General features: G+C 39.9%; 1 protein-coding gene across 1 annotated transcript in view; it reads left to right on the top strand.

The window, feature by feature from the left end:
* Positions 1 to 892: 892 nt before the first annotated feature.
* Positions 893 to 23,909, top strand: part of sntg2 (syntrophin, gamma 2) — a 103,841-nt gene continuing 80,824 nt past the window's right edge. The window contains exon 1 of the mRNA XM_004559341.3: positions 893 to 1,291. Coding sequence (XP_004559398.2) covers positions 1,223 to 1,291 — 69 coding nt within the window. The 5' untranslated portion in view covers positions 893 to 1,222. The remainder of the gene's footprint in view (positions 1,292 to 23,909) is intronic.

The following is a 23,909-nucleotide window of genomic DNA, read 5'->3' as shown; positions in this document are numbered from 1 at the left end:
AGATTTTTTTTTTCTCCTCCCCAAATCCATAACAGCCATAAAACATCAGATTTTGCAGGATGCTGAGTGGGAAGCCAGCCATTGAAGTATGAAGCTGAAGTAGCTTCCCTAACAATTGCACCTCTCCCAGTCCTCTGATGATACCTTTTCATACTCTGATGAAAGTGCTAGGCTGTAATATATTGCAATGGGGCGCTTCGTCATTGTTACTCTCCCAGATCCACATTAGCGCTCTAATCCGGAACATAAAAAAATACAAAACAAAAGTCTGTCACTGATTATAGGGCTGTAACCACACAGAATGAAACCCTCTCTCAGGTATTGTGTGCCCTTAGATAGTTGTGAGTCTATTTTTAACCTCTATTTCTCCTGGAAAAAAGAAAGATGGTTATTAGAAGAGGTATCATATTCTGTGTATAAAGCTGTCTATACCACTGAAATCCAACATGAGTCAGGCCGCATTGGCTGGATCCCTGAGGCCAGCTCTGAGGAGCCGGTGATAAGATTGACTTAAAAAAAAAAAAAGCCCTTCTCTGACCCATCACCCTCCATCAGGAAGATGAGCCTTCTTTCCCTCAAGCGCGGCTTTGAGGATGCCACAGAAATTAATTTGTGCCAGTATCCATTAACAATTACCGTGCTCACACAGTCGGGGAGCCTTCACCTGGCCGCAAAGTTCAAGGACAATGTTGCTGTTTAGTGAACATAAATGTTGTTGATTGCAATATAGCCCATCATTAGAGGATCCGAGCGCTAATTATGATAAATATGCATCCGTGATTTCTGCTGATTAAAATGCCTCCAGGACTCCAGCATCAGTGAACGGGTTAATGTGCTGTGGTTTGACGCAGGAATGGTTAATAGGAGGACAGGCAGCAGGTGGGGAGTCATGCAGACTGATGAGGAGCAGCAGCAGCAGCAGAAGAAGCAGAGGAGCCGCTGTGTGCTGACAGTTGGGGCTGAGCCGGGGAGAAACGAGCAGCGACGGGCGCTCCTAGTTCGTCCCTGCAGCGGGCACCATCGTGGTCATCTCAGGATACGCACGGCTGTTTTCCTGTTTTTCCTTTTTCGAAGAACCCCCGAGCTTTTCAGGCATGCTTTCTCCTTCTGTCTTCGTGGGTAAGCGGGACGCCGGTGAATAACACTTCCCTTCAGCGGCTGGATAAATGACTTGAGAAACTCTCGTCGAAGTGAGCGGACAGAGAAAGCGGTTGTACGGGAGATGAATGTTACCGGGAAACAGCAACCTGAGCTGATCGAGCGACCCGCCAGCCTCCCGGTTCCAACTTCGGCAAGTAAACCCTTTCAGTCATTCACAGGGAATGACTGAAATCTTTCAGTCATTCCCTGTGAATGACTGAAATCTAACAGCAGTTTGCAGTTTCCGTGTTAGGGCACTCCGAAAGAGCACTCGGGCAGTTCGTCCGCTCATGTGGAAGGCAGCTCCAAGCTTCCGTTAAAATTATACTATTTATGCTTCTTTGCTTTTAACTGCTTGACGCTGCACAGGCTCGCGTTCAGGTGTCAATCGTTTCCAAAGCGTCATGAATAGCTGTACAGTTCGGCATACATCTAGAAAACTATCGCTCTCTTACTTAAAAAACAAACAAACGTTCAACTTTTCTAGATGGCGTTTTGCTGGTCATATAACGATAAATGATTAGGCATGAGCTGCTGGTATCCAAGTGCTACAGGTTTAAGAACAATATCTATGGAAACATGGCTATTTTATGTATTATTTATTGTTGCATTAGCCGAATCCAGCAAAAGACTATACTAATGTCTTATTGCTGTTTATTACATTATTTGAACAGTGTAATTGAACAAACGAGCGCGTAATCATTACATTGGCTAATTCCTAAATTAAGTCTGGTACGTAGTTTCTTCTCTATGATGAAACGGCGCGTTTGGTTAAATGATTATCCGGTATGATTTGATAGGTTGTAGCATTTATGTTGCAGGTGCACTAAGCAGCTTAGCTCTTATAGCTTGATATTATTTTTCACATTTAATTTAACTCTTTACAGTAACAATAATAAAAAACAAACAAACCAGTGTTCACGATTTGAGATGACAACAAAATAAGTTTAAATAAGTGACTGCTAATTGTTTCCGTTATAGCGCTCTCGAACCCCAGTTGTAATACAGCTATTATTATTATTATTGTTATAATTATTATTATTATTATTATCACCATCTTTTGTCGTGAGTTCACCGAGCTTCCTTCAGGGCTTCATATTTAGCAGGATATCATGTTTAGGCTACTTTAGCAAGAAAACAGATGACCTGACCTTTTACCAGACTTTCATATTCTGTGAGTCAGCTCTGTAAAGAAAAGTCCATCATAGGCTGCAGGACATATTACTTAACCAAGCACTGTCTTCAGAAATAGGGTTAAAATTATATATCACCACTTGCATCCACAGTTGATTTTTCATATGTGTCAGTAAACATGTTTCCATGGATACCTTGCTGTAAAGTTTTAAGTTCTTGGTTCATTTAAAAGGACAGCTTCTGGCACATCTTTACCTACATTTGTCCTTTTGTCGCCTTCGCTGGGCGTCCAGCACCTTTAATTCAATTGAAGCCACTGCCTTGCTTTCACAAAGCCATTAAATACTGGATATCTGAGCCTCTGGGGACACACAAGTCTTGAGCTTAACTCTATTTAGAGTGCGTTCAGTTTCCACACACTTCCACTCTCCATTTACCACTGAGTAATGGCTAAGATTATACAGTAAGCACAAGTAAACAGTTGCAAATTGCAAGAGAATCTCCCATTCCACAACTCGTGTTTATGACAGTGTAATGTAAAGTTTCAGGCTGGTAAGCATGGACTTAATTGTGCCTGGAATTAACAAAATGTAGTTTGGCATGTCCTTCAGCAGTTTCAAATATCAGGGTAATCTGGCTTGAATTAATGCCAAAATGTGTTAATTATAGATGCTTTATTATATGCAGTTAGGCTGCTTGGAAGATTCCAGAGACGGATTCGAGTTTGCATCCAAAGTGCTTTACCATATTTCCCGTTTTTACTCCCCCCTCCCCAATTTATGTCATATATATTTGGATTATGTTGTTTTAAGGGGGTTTTTACTCAATCTTCCATCAAAGGGAATGTTAAACATGAAACCGCAATCATAAAATTTGGGTTTTTCAAACACGGAGATGCCCTGAATCTATCTGGGTGATTGGCAATCACTGATAAATTAGATGAAAGTGCTGGGAAGGCACACCTCTCCTATTTTTTCCCTTTGTTATTCCCATAGCACGCTGGGTGCATATCAACAAATATTTGATGCCCCCTAATGATGAAGCATCTGAGACGTGATTACTGTGAAGACTTGCGTAAACCAGGGTGTAGCAAAAGTAAGGAATAATTCAGGTTTGTATTGAATTGTCTGAAGGTGTTTGAAGAGTCAGTGGATACAGTAAACTGAGTCCTCCTGTCCAAATACAAGCAGCTCTCTGCCTACAGTGTGTGTGTGTGTGCATTAGTTTTGCCATGTTTGAATTGTATGTCACGGTATATTAGTGCTGTGATTGGCAGGCAGGGTGTTTTCCTGCCTCTGCACGCTGGGAGAGACTCCATCCCCGACTTAGTTCAAGCAGTATATTTGTGTGGTGAACACTTGAAAAATGTAACTCTTCCTACATAATTCTCTGCCTTTGCCTGGATTCTGGACTGTGTTTCAGCAGCTTATTGATGAACCCATCACTAAGATGTGCCAAAATTCATAATTACTGGATAGTTTTTGTGCCGTTTTGACTTCATAACAAATGAACTGTGGTCAGAAAGTTTAGCGAAAATCTAGAAAAGTTCAAACCATTCCTGATTTAATTTTAATAGAGCCACAGAGTCTTAATCAGATTCGGTCCGTAAACTGATCCTAGGGGAATAAATTCATGATGCAGAATGCTTAAGTAAACAACGGTCATGCTCACCCTCGTGCTGTGCCAGTTTTCTGTTTTCCAAGTTTTGGGTTTTTCTAGTGAATCGTAATGTTTGGTTTATGGGTTGTAGCCATATGTCCATGTATCAATTACCTTCCACTTATCCAAAGTTGAGTCACAGTGGAAATGAGCTAAGCACAGTAATCCAAAAAATCATTCTTCCTAGCACTTTCCAATTCTTCCTGGTAGACCTCAAGCCATTCCCCGACCAGCTGAAATCCAACCTCCTCAGTGTGTTCTGGGTCTACCCGGGATCCCCTCACTGATGGGCATGCTTGTAAAACCTTTTGAAGGGATGCACCTGCCCAGAAGGCATCTTAACCAGATGTCTGAAGCACTTCTTCATGTTGAAAAAAGGCAGTTGGAGCGGCTCGCTTCTGATATCAGCGTTTCTCACCCTACCACTAAGCCCGACCCCAGCATTCTTACAGAAGAATCTCATCATGGCTCCTTGAGCTTGTGACCTCATTTACATTCATTCTGTTATTACGACTATAAGTGAGTAGTGGAACAGACTGGTAAAAATGAAAGCTTCACTTTTCAACTCAGCTCTCGACCTGCGTCTCCACCTCAAGAGCCTTGTATAATGTCTGCATTGTTGCTGATGCAGCACCAACCTGCCGTCCACCTGACGTTTCACCTTACCATGGCTTTATTTTTTAATCCATAGAGAACCATGACGTCAGTGTATGATGTTGGTGTAGCTATGTTTTGGATGTTGTTTCTGGAACTGGAAAATGAAGCCAAAGCACATCTGCCTTTGACCTGCAAGTCACAGAACTTTGACATCACAGCAACATGATTGGTCTGTTGCAGTGGTGGATCTGGAGTAACATTAACTGTGATCATGGAGGAAAACCATCAACGAGATATCTGATGCACTGAAATGTCTCGATGACGTTTTTCTTTTTCACAAGTGCAGTATTGCAGTGACTGAATGAAGGGCATTCAAAACAATCCTCTGGATGTTTTCTGCCTTTTGCTCTGTTCTTGGTCGATAAAATGATCCCACACTGCTTCAAAAGGACAACTGTGTGTTTTTATGGTTTTACTGGATTGGCAATGTTTCTGAGATCATTTTTCACCAGCGTTCCCGGGGGTATTCCATGGTGGATCCAAATCTGATGTTGCTTTCATAATTAATTATGGCAAAATCCGTGAGATCACTGGCTGCAATGACAGAGACAGTTTTACAGATGGCCATAGACACTCACTGTTATACCTCTCTCCTGACCTCCTCCTGTCCATCCGCCAACAATCACAACCAAAAAATTAAGAAAAAAAAAGTTTGAGAACATTTCAGCAGATGGATCAACTAATGGACCAGATGCATCTCAAAGGCCCTGCGCCAGCTCTTTGTTGTTGTTTTTCCTGTTTCTTAAGGAATTGGCTTTAAGATACTGTTTGTCTGAGGTACTGTTGTTAGGCCTGCCACATCATTTTTTAACAACACAAGGTACACCATGCTGACAGATGCCAAATGTTTGGCTCTTTAGGAATCATCATGATGGTGCTAATGTACTACTTTTATGTGTTTCTAGTTGTTATGACTGGCATTTTTGGGGGAAATTCAACTAAAGAAATAAAAACAAATGTTTGGGTTTTTTGCCTAATTTTTTTTTATTAGGTACTAAAATTGGCTTTGTCAGGTTGCCCCTTATAAGTAGAAACAGTATTGGTTCAGTAAGGTGCTTTTTGTGGCTGAATGATTCATAAGTCAGTGTTAAGTGGTTTAAAAAAATAAAATTTCTCTGAAAATGTTCATGTACAGGGATGACATTGAAAATGAATGAAAAAGCAGGAAATGTGAAGAAAAATCCCCTGAAATATATTCAGAAAACCTGGAGACGGCTTTAACAACTTAGAGGAAAGTCTGGATTCTTGGAAGAAAAATATAAAGGAATTAAAAGAACTTTTGCACAGTACTAAACACCTTGGATCTTCTTGCACTACTGTATTTTTAGTTATTTTGGTTCAATAAAAACAAGTACAGTCACATTTTCAGAGTTCATTTAGTATCACATCTCTTGAGATGCTTTAGTTTGAACTGGCAAGTTGGAGCTTTCAGTACACTGGTTGCATCAGCTCTAAATGTAATTAAAACAGACTTTAATGAGCCATGTGTTTTGTGTGTTACAGTTTCTCATGCGCAGACTCCCCACAACAGATTCCCCCGTTGACACAATGCAAACACATTTACAAACACAGTATTGATGTTAAAATATTGACAGTGATGGAATAATTACGCACACACAGCCTTACAGGATTATACTCACCGTTAAGGATATTGACTTGCTGGTCAACATTAACATTTACAGAAGGGGAATGCTGCAAGGACAACCGAAAGCGGAGATCAGTGCAAATGGGATTAAAAAGAGGGTGACACAATGTTATTATCAGACAATCAAACCCAGGCTTGTCCCATTTTAAAAGCTAAAAAAAATAAGTGGCATTCATGTCACATAAAATTTCCAACCCCCTGTGGTCACCCGCTCGAGGGTTTCTCTTGGCAGGAACTGCAGAAGCTTAATTATACCCCAGTGGAGTGTGAAAGTCTGCTTTTGTATTCAGGAAGTCAATCATATTTTAACCAAATCACTCCTGTTGGAGCATGAAACATGCATTCTCTTTAACTGTTCATTTTCCCAGAGCTACTCAGGTAATTGGAAAAGACAAAATAATCAGACTTGATATTTAAAAAAAATGAAATTCTATTTCTCTCTTTTCTTTTTTAAAGGTTATATTTAGTCTCTTTCATTGCCAGAACAATATTCAATTTTCCTCCTATCACTGCAGTCAGGCTCTTCAAAATGAATACAATAATTTAATGACCCTAGAGAGAGAATGCAAACATGTGGCACGTGTTGCTAGGACTGCTTCAGTCATTTCCACCTTATATTCTGTTTAGTAGGACTATACAAAATTGTTACACTGCGTGTAGATCCTTTCCTCTCAGATGGGTCCATGGTTTAATGTTAATCTCCTTATGGCATATGAGCTAATGGCAGGAACATGAGGATCCCATGAGGACTGTGAGATGGGCCAAAGGGCACACTCCAGCGTTATATCATAAATTAGTCCTTTTTTTAAGCATATAATTAATCCCTGTAGGAAGTGCAAAGATACATATATAACACACCATCATGCACAGCCATATTCCATTATTCAACTTAGTCCAAAGTCAGGCGTTAATTAAAGCTTTAATTAGACTGCGTTTTAATTTTTTAAATGTCAAGAGGATATGAAGTGTCATAAATCCTGATACATCAAAAACAAGTTGCGGCTGTCACTGTTTGTCTTGAAATGTTTCTTTAGCAAATAAAAGGAAACTCGTCCTCCACATTATTAATACCCACGGCGTTTCATTAGCATTTTTATTTAGATTCAAGGCAGGAAACTTATGCATTTTAATGTCCTCCACATTAATTTTCAAGCGAGATACGAAGAAATCTACCTCGTCTCCTCACCGGCTGACGGCGGATTGTCGTGGACATTTTACTCACCTCTTCGAGACAAACTGCACTGAAAAAATGCAGCGAAAGAAACAGTAGCTGGGCGCCCGAGAGTCGCCCTTGAAATGGAAATAAATGAATTATGGTAATATAAACAGTCCTACATTAGTTCCTCAAAATATACATTCACCCTAGATTATTCCTCCCACAGTAGCAACATGAAAACTTTCCACTCAAACCAAACTTTCACTGCTTTGTTTACAATGCATTTCATATCTGTGCGCAGCTCTCTGTTTTTATTTATGACTAATGAAGATAAAAGAATAAATTATACTCTCATTACCAACAATTTAAAAACCTGAAGACCAGTTGCTCTTATTTTGGGGGGGGGGCTGTACTATCTAACACAGTTGGACCGTGGTGCTGTTTGAGCAGTAAAGCTCCGTGAGAGGAGCCTTTTCAAACAATATATATACAATAGAGAGGAAATGCATCAAGTGGGTCTGATTCCCCATGGAGGCACTCCGAGTGGAAGATTGAACAAAGATGATTGCAGAAGATACAACTCCACATTTCTGAGAGCTCTATTCATGTGAAGGCGGCTCCATCCTGGCTACAGCTTATTGACCCTCTAAGATACTGATACACAGTGAAGGCCTGATTTACTTAATATGCAAGCATTTTACCTACACAAACTAAGCTTAAACTTAGAAGTGTCAACCAACTGAATGATGACATCAGATAGTTGCTTTCCTGCAGGTCCCTTCCCTTTCTTTTATTGCATATACTGTCACACAAAGGTTTGTGAAGTAAGGATTTTGGCTGCTGCTGTTTATTTTATTTTTTTATCTGGACAGGGCAAAGTGCTAAGCTCCCCGAGTGCCACCCACAGTGCAAGTCCAGCACATAAGCTGCAGAAGCAAAACAAGTTTCACTTTTCAAAAGTAGAAAACCTCCTGAACAACAGATACGGCTTTTCTCTTGGTTCTATTCATGAAACTCTGCTCTCTTTTCTTTTTCCTCAGTCTCTTCTTACTGTTCTTGAATGAAGTAATGGAGCCCGTTCCAGCTGTTATGCTGCCTGGCTAGCTAGCGCACAGCACTGCAGTGTGAATTTGTCCAATTATTAGTGTTTAGAATTTGTTAAACACAGACAAATTATATTATTTTGTGTCAGATTAGAACTACGAGTAAGAAGGAGTGACATTTAATACAGGTTCCCTAGCAACACACTCCACAACACTCCTGGCAGCCAATAATATAATACATTTACCCTAACACAACAACTTTTGAAATGTGCTTCATTTAGCTTTGACCAGGGCCCTATTTCAGGAAGCCGGTTTAGTGCAAACTCTGAGTAAGTATACCCTGAGTTAACGAAAACTCTGGGTTTTCAGTTTCACAAAGCGAGTTTAGATTAATTCTGAGCGAGTTACTATGACGACACACTCCGTGAAGCTAACCTGCCCCCTAGCAGGTTTACTTCAACTAACCCTGACTGTCCCCGCCTCTTTGTCGGAAACCTGACTGTAGGAAGTGTCGGACATGGCGTGCCCCTTCCTTGAAGAGCCAGTAGATGTTGAAGCCCAAATTCTCCGCAGAGCTCTCCGCCGGGAGAGAGTGATTAGAGTGCGTTCGGACATTTTATCATTTCCTGATGATTTCCTGTGTGAACGTTACCGTTTTTCAGCACAATCTATAATTTATTTGAATAACATCCTCAGGCCTAATATTGCCCATGTGACACATCGCGGACATTCTCTCAGTTCTGTACATATTATTTGTATTGCACTTCGGTTTTTTGCAAACGGGAGCTTTCTGTATAATATTGGTGACGCTGAGCACGTTTCCAAGGCTACCGTCTGTCGGGCAGTCAGGAATGTTACAGTTGCACTGAAACGTCTCCTGTACTCGTTTGTGTTCCCCGGTCACAGACCCACAAGATTTATCAAAGAGGGATGCCACAAAATTGCAGGTATCAGGATGAACGAAACTTAATACATGATGTGGTGATATTTGAACTACTACTTAAATTTTACATTTATTCTCACGGTTCCCAGGCGTGATTGGCTGTATAGATGGTACTCACATTCCAATCATTGCTCCTTCAGTAAATGAAGGAGACTATGTGAACAGGAAGTCTTTCCACAGCATTAATGTACAGGTACATAGTTCCCTGTAGCATTTCAAACTAACAAATTATTTCATTATAGTAATGGATGCTAATTTGTGTTCTCTGCACTGTGAAGATCATATGTGATGCTGCCAACATCATCACAAATGTGGAAGCCAACTGCTCAGCCTCTGTGAGTGGTGGTGGTGGACGACCTCCACCTGTTTTTCGGGCCTCCGCTTTTTTTCTGTTGGCTATAACGGGTCACATTTGAGCATACAGAGTAAGCAAATATGTACTTGTAATGTGCTCAGATAATTTCAATAAGTGCTTACAGAGGGGAAATTAATGTAGCCTCTAACTGCAATTGATTTACATCGGACAAACAGACCAAGCACTATGGCTCATAATACAATTACACCTTACCTGGTTGGACTATATTTTTATATTTCATTTTTACTTGCTGCCAGGAACGTTTGGGGCCTGTTGGGTTGCATCTGCGCTCACATCACAAAATAAAATGTATAAAATAAAAAATAAAATAAAATATAATAAAATAACGTGTTAAATGGGTGGAAATCCCTAGATCAATGTTTAAATTAACACTCACGCATTGACTCTGTCGGCTATGTTTTGCCATGCATGCTCCCTTTCTTTTGCAGCTGAGGCTGTGTTACTTTTTTCCCGTGGAATTTGCATGTTATCGGCATATGCTGCCATCAGAATTTCGGCCTCAAGCGCTGTAAAATACATTGACCTCGCCTTCTTTCCCTCCGTCTCCATGGTGACTCGCGTAATCTGTGCTCCACTAATCAGGGCTTTATGTATCCTCGTGCGCGCGCATAACTTGGGGTTAAAGCAACTCCGCGTTGACTGAACTAATTGTTATCAGCCTTTCTGAAACCGAATATTCCGAGTTGGACAGTTCGGGGTTACCCCACCCTGAGTATCGTTTTTCACTCTGAGTTTTCTAAACCGGCTTCCTGAAATAGGGCCCAGGGGCCTAAATTAAGAAGCTCATTGCACATGTTGTTATTATTAATCTCTTCCAGTGTAATTTTCTCTCCCATTATCCCCATATGGTCATAACAGAAGGCTGCCCCTCACAGAGTTTCTTCCTGTTAAAAGGGAGTTTTTCCTTCCCACTGTCGCCAACTGCTTGCTTAAAGGGGTTGATTGTTAGGGTATCCTCTGTATTATTATTGGGTCTTACTTACAACATAAATATAAAGCTCCATGGGGCAACTATTCCTGTGATTTGGCGCTATATAAATAAAACTTAACTGAACATACCAAGAATAGGATTCCATTATCTGGATTCACTTACCCTAAAATAGTTGATCAGAAATAAAAGGTCACACAACGCTGGTGATCAACTTTCTGAGTTTACCCAGGGTTTCTCCCAGGGTGGTGTCCGCAGCAACTGACCAATCTGAAAGGGGCGTTTCACAGATCATGTGAGTCTTCTTCCACTAAAAACACACCAAATGTTGATTAAAATCTACAACGAACGCAGAAAATATAAAAGTAAATTGCAACACTGTTGCAAAAGGACAAGAAATGATCATTAATGGGGTGATTAAGTGCACAGAGTGGTAAAATAAACATTTTAATTCCAGTTCATTATTTTATCACTGTGTGGCATTCAGTGCTGCCTTTTGCTTCTAAGATGACAGCTGCACATACTGCACTGCTATGAAACTTTAAACTGAATCCATTAAAGCTTGCTGCCTAATAAAGAAGACATGGAAATCACTGCTGTTTGACACAGATCCAAATGAAATCAATTTGATGGATTGAAATGGTATTCTTGTCGGTTCTGTGTTCCAGTAGCTGCAGTTACACTGGAGGAAAAGCGACTTAGCAGATTAGACTGGCGCATAAAACCATTTTAGACATTTTTAAATGACCAAATTAATACATGCACATTCTCGTGACAATGCAATGCAAAACATGCTCCAAATAAATGTGGCACTACAAGCCCTTTTGGGACTGTCCAGAGCTCAAGATCATTTCTTGCACCGGGCTGTAAACATGCTTTTTAATGCTGTAAAGTTGGGCATTTTAACATCAGAGTCTATAGGGATCGACTCCCTTTTACAGCCAGCCATGATTACATAATTACAATCGAGAGGTCTGGTTCAATGACTTGAATTAGTGGAGGTGAAGCTGAGCTGACAGCTGGTGGCATGTGGAGATGGAGAGAGGGGGATTTCAGCCACTCTTCCAGTCGATATAGGGGGAGACATTTGCTGTAGAGACCAAAACCAGTCCGTCACCCACGTTAATTTCTGCTGCAAAGCTGGGCTGCTTAACACGGTACTCTCATGATCGATTCACTTTGGAGCGAGTCTTAAGTGGCCACTCAGGGAACTGCAGTTTCTGGCACTCTGGTGTTGACTTCACTTTTCAGCCCCGGAGGTTGCTGCTTGTTGTTGCTTGAGATCTCTGAAATGTTCATTGGCATTTTGTTATTAGGCTTCTCTCAGCCTTGGCATCACAGCTTTGGGTTGTGCGTCGCAAACTTGGGAATTCACCTCATCAATGTTACATATACCCAAAAAAATCTTGTTCTATTTTCAAGTACTCATACAGTAAATATAAAAAGCCCCTTTCTCGTCCTTGCTTTAACTGTAACCCTTGAAGTAAACAGTGTTCAGCTCAAGAAAACTCACACTTTAGAAGCACTTGTGTATTTACTGTGGTTTAGCCAACATCTCTGAATCATCACCTCCTGCTGTGATCAAAGATGCATTCAAAACATGTTCAGACATGAGAATATGAATCTAATTTATCACCATAAACTGAATGAACTGAATGACTTTGCTATATAGCTCTCTAAAAAGGGACACAATCAGTGCTGAGGTATTTACGGAGACTTTGTTTTGCAGTAACATAATGTTTCACCGTTATGTAAGACTGCGTCTTGATTGAAAGAAGTGAAAATAGTTCCAGTAATGTGGTAATTAGCAGCATTTAAAGCCATGTTAGGAGAAATTACCAAAGTTGTCTCATTTAAAATGATGGATTATGCTCATCAGTACAGCTGTATCTCTGGGCTGTGTTTAATGGATTTTTGGGGAGAAAAAATACACATTAAAATTTTTAATCTGTCTTTTGTTTTCTTTTTTAAAAACTACAAAGTTGCCAGGCAAATTGCATGCTGGTATTTGAAAACGAGAGGTAACTCTGCCACAGTTTTTGGCATCGTTTACAAAAAAAGGGCGAGCAAAAATACCATCCCAGTTAAAATGTGCGTTTGTTCTTTTGCAGCGGGGCCAGATTCCTCTGTGGCATGTGTTTGCAAATAAATGAGAATATTCTATTCTAAAATTCTATCCATCGACTTCTCCTCTTGGTTATAAATAACAGCAACTTGCAGCTCTCTGCTCGGATTTTAAAATTAACATGTTTTTTTAAAAGAGTTCCACGTTCTTGCGTGACTGAAGTTGTACAGCCACAGCCATTTCCCCGCTGACACAACCCCAGGGTAGTTTTAATTGACCTCAAAAAAACAGGGGAACGGGCTGAATAGAGAGCAGAGTTTTGCTTTTCATCTTCTGTTCTAAATTGTCTGATTTTTAAATACGAAGATCTTTTAAAGGATCCAGATGAAAGTGCTCGCCTTGACAATAGTAGTAATTGTGACACTTGTCAACATCATGGGTTCTTGTCACACACGCAGCTCAGTCATTTCTTTTTAAAAAAAGATATTCTTGTTTTCAGATGAGTCGCCGAGGCTGCGCGGATCCAGATATTTCTAATAGTTGTTAAGTTGGTTTTTCTTCATGCTGCTTACAGTTAAATGGTGTGAACTGCTGTGATGTGGGTGTTTTTGGGAACTTTCATGCATAACGTAGCTTTTAATTTGATTTTTCAGCCAAGTAAATATTTCATATGCTAACAACACAACCTCTAGGTTCAGATGAATGTAGTTTATCGGTTCGTAGCCAGAGAGAGAATTAGGACTGGTGTCAGCTCGGGTAATCAAAACACATGAGTCATGGCTGAAAATGTATAGAGTCCATGATGAGGGTGTGTTAATGGTAAACGGAACTGATGGAACTAAAGTATGATTCACCGGGGAGTGCTGTGAGTGGATTAACTCAAAAATATTTCACCACATTTTGCACTGTACGTACAAGTCTGGAGGACTGTCTCAGGCATTATATGATTGATCTACACAAAAAAGGGCATCTGGTAAGTGTGTGTGTTGAACTCTGGCTGCTGGCTGTGTTTGTATCAACTATGCATGTGTGTGTGTGTTTGTGGTGCTTTTCAAGGTTATCAGTGTCTGGAAAGTTCTTCTTCCACCACAGCTAAAGTAAACTCAAATGTCATCTCCACATTAGAAAGGAAGCTTGGAGATAGCAGGACTGCCTGCTGTATTATTAATACATGCAGGGAAATCACTCTACAGACGTCAGCTATGATTGGTCTGGCACACAGCCAAGTAACCTCATTGGACAATACAAACTTAAAAGAGCAATTGTCTACTTTCTTAAAAGAGGGTTTTGGGTAATATCAACTCTTTGTAATCTTTATTAATAATCACCCAGCATTGCACTCTTACTTTTTCAAGTACTTCTGTTGACTTCATCTGGCATAAACTCGAGCTGTGAAGGAGCTAAGATGAAAGTCAGCAACTCCAACTCTACACTTCAGTTCTCTGCCAAAAAAAAGGTGGATTGCTCCCTCTGGGAGGAAAAGATGCTGCTCCAAGCAAGGGAATTTAAGTATTTCAGGATCTTGTTCACAAGTGATTGAAATGGTGGAGCTTAAATGGAACAAGAAATTAATGTTGGGTCAGCATTACTGCTGCATTGTACCCGATCGTCAGCTGAGCCGAAGGTGAATGCTTTCGTTTGCTAGTTGATTTAAGTCCCCCTCCTCACACGTGGTAATGATGAAAGAATCAGATTGCAAATACAGCAGCTGAAAAGAGTTTTTTCCTTTTGAGATTTGGGCTTAACTGTTGCTCCTTCATGTCTAAAGGAGACAGCTGTGGACAGTCTAATCAAGATGCCTCTCGTGCATTTTCTCTTCACGTCTTTGGGGCATCCCCAACCGGGAGAAGATCCTAGGGTAGACCCACAACTCACTGGAGAGATTTTATAAGAAACCATTAATAAGAAAGATACCATTGCTGGGGAAAAACATCTGGATAAACCAACTTTAGATAATCAGGAAAAATGAGCAGATGGATAAAATGAAAAATAACTTTACATAAATGTTTGAGACAAAGCTCGACTTCCTCAAACACCGTGGTTCTGCGTGTTCACGTTAATATTAAAGTCTCAAAACTCATGTTGGTTGACTTGTCGGAGGCATTCCTGTCATCCAGGGTTAGCATTTCCTTGTGCCAGTCATTAGGATTTAATCCTCTGATTATTTTCTACACTTTTTGTCTATTTTCAATTTGGTTCACATATTCACTTGAGAATTTTTATTTTTTTTATAAAGACTTAACCGTCTGGTCAGATTTGGTTTGGTTCATGAATCAGTTATTGCAAAAATTAAATTACCATCTGGCTGAGACTTAGTTTGTGTTGCTGAATATTATCTGCCGAACATCAAGGTGCTTCCTTTCCCACGTGAGCATGCTTGCATACTGATGTTTGTGTGCTTGAACCTGCCGGGCAGCTGGAGTCGTGCCGTGCGTGTATTGATATTTTTTCCTCCCATGAGCCTATGTGGGTTTTCTTGGTGAACTTCAGCTTCTTGTTGGCCTGAAATGGACTAACAACCTCTCGAATAATGTACGGGATGTTCCCTACTTTTCCTTTCCCCTGAATATGAAAACTAGAAAATGGGTGGATGGAGCTAGAAAGATTCCTTGTTCCTCAAATTCTGGCTTTAAAGTGGGTTTGGCTTTTTGGAAGCTTATACCCAAAGGTTGAAACAGAAACTTCCTGTCCAATGTTACAAAGATTTGGAACAAAGGGCTTTCAGTGCAATCTCACATGTAGCTTGGATAAGCTAATTTGTCAATAAAACTGAAAGCTGTAACATTTTGTGGATAAACAAAATAATAATTTTAATGAATAAATGAGAAATAGCTTTTTAGACATGGTAGATTTTAAAGGTTTTTAAAACTTTTGATCTTCAGTATTCAGAGTAAGTACTTGTTATTTTTCACAGATATGAAATATTGATTAAATGTGTTTGATGAATTGAAATATTTTAAGCTCTGTCCTCATTTATGGAGCTGCAGGTTTTGAACATTAATTAGGCTGCGGCTAAAAACTTGTTTTGCATTCTCAGGCAACAAAAGCTGATTACAGATCTAAATTGAATCTTTGAGGTTCAGTTATTTATAACTATAGTTACCTGTGAATGGGGGAAAAAAAATCCTAATTACCTTTGATAAGGGATTTGAAAGGATTTGGATTCAACAAAAAGCTGAACCCCAACACCAGTTTTTCAAGACTGGCCTAAAGATTAGGCACATATTACAAATATGTTTTATTTGTAATTGAAATACTATAGCTCCACAGGGGTAGAAATACAACGGCCTAAATCTCAGCGCACTCATAGGATGATGATAGTATTTTGTTTCCGGTGAACAGGGAATGTGCCACCTACAGAAACGGTCGATAGCAGCAATTTTTTGCTAGAAAAAAAAAGGCATCCTGGTGCTCGTGATCCACTGAGCATATACGGTTACTTTTATGCTTCGTCTGCTTTCACTTCAGTTGTGCCAAGTACGATCTCACTCTGGTTCACTTCAAGTCTGAAAAGTGTACTTTACCCACTCCCAGTGGAGCCTGTACTGTGATACCCTGGTACAAACACCATAAACAGTTGAGATAATGGTTTAGACAGTTTGCAGCCTCGGTCTCACACAATTTAGAGGTGCTGTTTCTTCTAAAAAATGTGATATTTTTCTTGAACCCTGTTTCACAGTTTTTTCTTTTTGTAAAGCAACTGTTGTGCATTTGGTCTGGCAGAGCAGCAGTGTGCTTTTGTGTTTAAGAAGCATATTCCACAGATATTCCCTGATGTCTAGCGAGCTGTGCGCTTTATGAATTACATTGTGCAATCTACTAGTTTAAAACATCTACCAGACTAGGATACGTTGTTCCACAGTGGTTCCAGCAAAAGCTCCACACTCTTCATTGAACTAAGTGCTGTTGTATTGGCAGTGAGATTTTCAAAGGGCCATGCATTGATTTGTTCCTGAAATGATTCAAAATAAGTCTCTCCAGCACTGTGGCCAATTGTAAACGTGTACTTTAGTGGTTTAGTGCACAAAACCTGATTTAAGATGTTGATGCTGTATTCTCAGCAGTTGCAAATCTTCTGCTGCAGAGACGAAACTTTTAAAGCGGAAATGTGTGTCTTGTTATTTTGAGGTTTTCTAGACTAGCCTTTAGAGAGACCATGGTCCATAACTATAATACTCAGCATTGTTTTTTGCTTTCTGAAAATGGTTTAAATTATATCAAACTGCATTAGTGTCAAGCTCTAGGTGTTGTTAACCACCTACAGTGTTGGTGGACCAAATCATTGGATTGAATAAGATTGGATAAGCAGAAGAAATTTATAATTTATAAGAAAAATAAAGTTACAGTTAAAATACTGTAAAATGCAGCAATAAACTTCAAGGCTATAGCTTCCCTCTTGGGCATTTGGTTGTGAATATTTCAAGGACATTCACACTTGATTAAGTCATTCACTCCTAATTGGAGTTTTTAATGGTTTAAAGGCTTAATAAATAAATCCTGATGCTGACTACAGTGCAGGGCTCATAGAAGTCGTGATCTAATTCAGATTGTTGGTAGTCATTAATGTTTTAGGGCTCTGTGTCATAAAGAGCTTTGACATTTTCAGCCAAAGATATTAAAGTCAGTTTTATTTCCCGTATCTGCCTGGTCTTAAGTGATACAGTTATAGTCATCAAATCAAAATGAATCAAATGTGAACTCTGCCTCTCTTCAAGTGCATCACTGATGAGTTCATCGGCACTCCTCCTGACCAGTGTGACCAATCTGTTTAATGACCAATGTCATATCGCTCTCCGATTTATTTACCCCCGAGAGCATGAACCGAGTACACTAGGACAGCCGTCAAACGTTGACTAAAGCTCATTCTTGACCTTCTGTGAAACAACTTCTGTTCTTTCACTCCGACAGCCCTGCTGAGATTTTTTTTTTCCCCTGTTTCGCCTCGTTTTACCTGAAGAAAAAAGAAAAACAACTATCAATAAAACGCTTAAAGACCTCTGTTGGGTAAAATCTCTAAAAAGCAAGTTGGTTGTGTTGATTTTTAAAAGTAAACCTATATATATTTCTTGCCCCCATGTAGTAATACATTTGAGCTGTTCTTTGAAAGTGTTATTCATAATTAATATCAGTGTATCAGCATGGCTCTTCTGAACAACTACAGGCCGATCTCAAATCTCCCATTTTTAAGTAAGATCATTGAAAAAGCCGTTTCTCAACGTTTCTCTTTATGAAGAGTTTTGCCATGAATGTTAAAAAATGCTTTGTTTTATATTTGTTCAGCTTCATAGCTTTCAGAGTCCCCCAGTCATTATCACAGCTTGGATGTCGTAAAATGTACGATACTAGTAATCAAAGTAAATGTAACATGAATGCAGCGTTAGTGATAGAGCGTGAGGAAGACTCCCTGCCTGAACTGACTGAACTTAGTTTCAGCGTACTTCAAAGCCAGTTGACCAAACTCTGTATTTTTGCACAAAATTGCAAAAATTGGATACATTAATTATCTTTTCAAATATTGAATGATCATCATGCTGAAGTAAAAAACAAACAAAAACCACTTGCATAGCTTTTTTGTTATTTAGGAACCACAAACAAGTATCTCAGTTTCTCATTTTTAAGTGGATTCAGATTCAATAAAATGTGTCTAAACCTTGAGATAATCCAGTAAAGAGACGACTTAGGTGTTGAACTCAACAACCCACTGAACCAATGAAGGCTTAATGTGAACGTCTTCTGATATGTGCTTTTAATCTAATTTGTCTACATTGTTAAGACTAGGTTGCTGTTAAGACTAGTCTCAAGTTTTCAAGCTTTTTAAAGAAAATATATTTGCCAGGCCTCCCCAACAATGTCTCTAAAATACCAAAAAGGAAGAAATAAAAGAAACCTGCTTATTTTGCTTCACAAGCACAGACTTCATTGCAGGGCTGTTGTACTGGATTGTATTAGATGTCTGCTTCACTCTCACAGTTTTTATTTCAAAGGGGAAAGAGGACACAATTTGACCACAGTCAGCATGATGAATATGATATGCTGTCACAAGATTTTAACTCAATTCAGCTTTGAATATACTGCAAAGAAATGCGGTTTTGCAAAGCCTGCGTGATATGAATGTTGAAAGTAGTTTTCTTTCTCTGGATTAAAGACTTTCTGACAGACTGCCTAAAGAGAATATGCAACAAGCTTGCGGTGTCTTACAAGATTGTTTTGTGTACAGGTGTCCCACAGGGCCGTTTTCTTTTTATGCTCTATCGTTTTCAAGCTACACAATAAGCTGGCAAAACAGTACCGCAATAACCATAACAGACTGCATGATAACTTTATGATTGTATGGCAGGGCAAACCTTTGCAGTCATTATATGACACATACTTTTAAAATTCAGATTCAGAGGTTTGGAGCATTATAATGGTCTAAATAGTGATGGTCTGAGCTGCACTTTAATGGTCCCAAATGCCTTCACACAGTTCCTATTTCCCACACGTTTACCTACATCCTGGGGAAAAAGGTCCCCATCGCTAAATACTTTAATATGCAGTTAATCCATGTTCACCATAGGAATCCACAACATCCACTACTAGACTTAAAAAGTCAATGGATTGTGTTTTTTGTGCTTTTAAAAGGATAATTCACTATTAAGATCAGACTGTCAATCCAGTTAAGTACCTCATTTAGCAATACCCACAAGTTATTTTAGCATACAACCATGGCTCATTACATGCTGAGGCTTAAGAGCAATCACTCCGGCATATTTGTTACATCTTTACTATTTACAGCAATGCGACTTGGTGAGGATATGAAAATGCCACACAACGACAGCTCAACCTTTGTGCATCCTTCTTTTCACCAGTATGTTTGTGGAAATAGTGTCTGCGCTTTAATTCTTGATGACTTTTCCATAGCAGCACCAGCATACTCGGGATTATCTTCCTTTCTGAATCCAATAATTACCATATTTTACAAAACTAACTCCAGGAAAGTTTTTACTGTGATCAGAGTGCACTTGGAGTTGTCATCACCTGCTTGTCATGAAAAGCAACACAGTTTTAAAGCGTTACTTTATCAGGTCTGCAGGATCTCTCCATGTCTATGGATTAGTTTAAGAAACTGGAAGCTCATCATTGATGGTGAATTTAGACCTGGTGGTAGGTACAGCCGTCTGAGCAGAGACACCCAGGCCTGTGAGAGAGAGCTTTTCCTACTGATAAAGACTTCTCACATGACCAATTATATTATACTAATATAGTTGTGATAGTTCTTCTTCTTCTTGTCCTTAGCGGGCGACCAGCGGCGGTGGTCTGCCGCGCAACCAGTACGCTGCTGTAGGTGCCGCAGGTTCTCTTGCTTGACCAACGATTATCTTCCACGCTTTTCGATCTAAGGCGATGGTTCTTGCCTGCTCGAGGTCAAGTCGAAGGCCCTTCAAATCATCCTGGATTTGTTTCATCCATGTCTTCTTTGGTGCATTTCGATGCACCCTCCAATCGGTGGGGCGGGTCAACTAGAGTAGGCCATGGGGGTAGCGGCTTGGGTCCATTCGACAAATGTGGCCAAACCAACAGAGTCGGCGGCGCTGGATTAGGTCGCTGATCGTCAGTTGGCTGCCGCAGCTGGTGAGGATGGTGTCATTCAAATGACGGTCGCGAAGGGAAATGCCGAGAACGCATCTAAGGCAATGCATTTGGAAAACTTCGAGCTTGCTCAGGTCGTTTTTGAGCATTGTCCACGTCTCCGTGCCATAAAGTAGAATGGGCAGGATCAGGGTTCGGTAAAGGCGGATCTTTGTCGCCAATGAGATGTTGTTCTTCTTCCAGATGCGCAGTTGTGATAGTTAAATTGTTAATGCTGGAAGAGTTCCTGTTTTTCACCATCTGATGGAGAAATTTGTATTTTTTTACAATGATTACAGAGTAAGAGAAAAAGCGTTTTTTGTCAATTAACATTGTTGCAATGACATGCCAGAGCTGCTTCTGTAATTTTGCACATTTATTTCTTACAATTTAAGTTCAAAGAGTCATCCTGACAGATTTGTTACATTTATTACAACAACATTTCATCATCATGTATAAAAACTGGCACATTAAACAGTTTTAAATGTCTCACAGATTAAACGTGTAGTTAAGTTTCTTTAAATCGACAGACAGAGAAGTTTCACTGGTCTGGCTCCCTTCAGTTCAAAGTAGGCTGTATGCGGCTCCATAATGTAAAAGGAGCTTGACATACCTGCTGGTCTCCTCCCAGCTGGCCCTAAACACGTCACCTAGCTGATGCCCACCCCATTTTATTTTTAAGGGAGAGCTCAGCCAGCCTATGAAAAAAGCTAATTTCTGCTGCTTGCGTCTGCGGTCTCAACCAGTAAACCGACAGTTTAGCTTTTATACTCTGCTCTCTTGAACATGACAGACTGGCACAGCGTCTGTTACTGCAGATACTTCTCTGATCTGTCAATCTCCCTCTTCCTCCTCCATTCCTGAACAAGACCCTGAGATTCTTGAACTCCTCCACTTGGGGCAGATACTCATTCCTAACCTTGAGTGGGCACACACATTAGCAATGAGTAAGCGTCAGTTAGCATAATGTAAAAGGACCCTTAGTTTTATCTTGTGGCCATTAGCATTGGAAGCCTTTTTGTCTGTTCTAAATGGACTGTTGCTTGCATAGCTCCTTTTTTCTGAGCAGTCAACGCTCGCTGAGCAAATAAAACCAGCGGGTCGAGGTTGTGTCAGCTGTCAGAATGGATTTCAACTTTCAATGGTACACTGCAGGAAAGCTGCACGGTGCAAATTATTAGTGCTGAAGATGTCAGATAATACATTTACTACCTCTGCAGTTCACCAGTGCCATTTAAATTCTTTCTTCATGATGATTTTAATTTGGTAAACAGGTTGGAGTGATAAAAGGATAATTAAGCCTCAGCTAAAAATATTCAATTTCACTTCTGAGAAGCGCTGCAGTGCATTAACACATAATGTTGAGATGGTGATTAGCATACATTGATTGGGCAGCTGTTTCCTGATACCTGAACTCTGAAGCCTGTTGTGTTTCGATCCTGTATCTACAGCTGAAGCACAAGCACTCTCTGGCAGCTGTTTCTTAAATCGTGCATAGATAGACTTGTAAAAGAAAATTGATATTTGTCACATGAATGTGTTGTGAACCTTGTACACACAGCTGCATGTGTTCAGCTTTAAACTCCTTTATTTATTGTCCCTGAAGTTTCCACACAATTACACACTATGCCGAGTTCTGTTTGCTCAAACCGACGCTCTGATATATTGCAGATTTCGTCCCTGCTGACTGATATATTTGCCAACGGCACGGTCTGATGTAATCTGGTATGTTCAAAGATAGCTTGTTGAAGAGCTGACAGACTTAAAAACAGGAGATTTCTTTGTTTCAGAAACAAAATAAACCACCAGTAGGTGGGGAAAAACAAACTGTATTTTCATTGGTTGAAGGTCAAGTTTGTATTCATTGAAACTTCACAATCTTTGTGTTCTTGTTTTCCACTAAAGTGAACTCAGCTGCAGTCTTCTTTATTTGAGTGGCATGCATGCGTGCCTTTTATGAGTTATACTCACCTAAATGATCTCTAATTTGTGAACTCTACTTATTTTCTTAGCGCCTGTGTGGATGTCTCCACATTTATTGTGATTGCACTGAGAGTTCCTTTTGCACATCTCTGCGAGGGCCATCTGCCTACACTTGATCGTCGATGCTTCTAAATTTATGCAGGATATTATAAAGATAAATCACCTTCTGTGTGTGGAAACTGTGACGTGCACAGGCTCCGGGTTGTTCATCGTTATTGTTCTTGTCTGGCTATCACATGCATCGTATTAGCATGAAGTTGATCCTTTAACTTCCTTCTGTAGTGTAGCTTGGCTCTTTGCTCAGCGGCACACAGCTGCCATTCAAAATGAAGAGCGGCTATAGCCCCATTTAAAGTTTGGATTTTCATTTTGGAAACTTGTAAATCTTTTGATTTAACAGTTTGTGTTTTGCTATATTAAAGCGCAAAATAACTAGTTTTTCATCATTTCTGTAATGTCAGCAGCAAAATAAAAACTATATTAGACGTCTTTGTTCCTATGAGACTCAGCGCCCTCAGAACAATTATGTAAAGTTTATGGAGTTGAAATTGTTTATGTTTGAATGTCATGTGTGATCTGCAGTTGACAAGACCAAATGCATTTTTTCTGTCAGTTTATTATACAGTGTTATTATTTAGAGTTTTACAGTGCTGTCATTCAACAAGAAACAATAAGGGCTGCACAAAGGGAGCTGCCTGAGAGGGTGGGCAGTGACAGAGTAGAAAGAAGCAAGAGGTGAAGCTGGTTTCCTTTGTCATTTCAGCAGCGTTTAGACTGTTTTTGTGTCTTTTGAATGTAGCCGCTGCTCTCCTGCTGCAGTGGCCGTATATTCTCGCAAAGCCTTCATTTATATTCCGTCTTCCTTAGAGGCAACTGAGCTCGACCTTCATTCTCAAGTCTCCCAGCAGAGAATTGGTTGACCCCACTCACATTGTGATTGTGAGCTTTTTTTTACCCACTCTGATCACTTAAGAGTGCATCATCTATGAAAAGGTGAATGTTATGCTCTACAGGAATTTGGGCATCACAGCAAAACAATCCAGCAGCACAGTGTCTATTTTGAATTTAATTTGTGTCTCACTTTTTAATGGGTCAAAGTCAAAAAGGACATAAAAATGATATGGTGCTGATTTAAAGGCACTTTTCCCAGTTCTCTGCTTATGATCATCATTGATGTGGGAGCCAATTGAAGCCTTAAATGTGTAGTTTTTGATCGGAGACTCATTGTAGTACAGGGTGGGCCATTTATATGGATACACCGTAATAATATGGGAATGGTTGGTGATATTAAAGTCCTGTTTGTGGCACATATGTGAGGGGGCAAACTCCTCAAGATGGCTGGTGACCATGGTGGCCATTTAGAAGTCGGCCATCTTGGATACAACTTTTGTTTTTTTCAATAGGAAGAGGGCCATGTGACATGAAACGTATTGGTAATGTCACAATAAAAAAAACAATGGTGTGCTTGGTGAAAACGTAACTTTATTCTTTCATGAGTTATTTACAAGTTTCTTATAAAATGTGTTCAATGTGCTGCCCATTGTGTTGGATTGTCAATGCAACCCTCTTCTC

This window comes from Maylandia zebra, linkage group LG19 (assembly GCF_041146795.1).
Source record: "Maylandia zebra isolate NMK-2024a linkage group LG19, Mzebra_GT3a, whole genome shotgun sequence".
In the NCBI taxonomy this organism is placed as follows: domain Eukaryota; kingdom Metazoa; phylum Chordata; class Actinopteri; order Cichliformes; family Cichlidae; genus Maylandia; species Maylandia zebra.
This window is presented reverse-complemented; position numbering and strand designations above follow the sequence as displayed.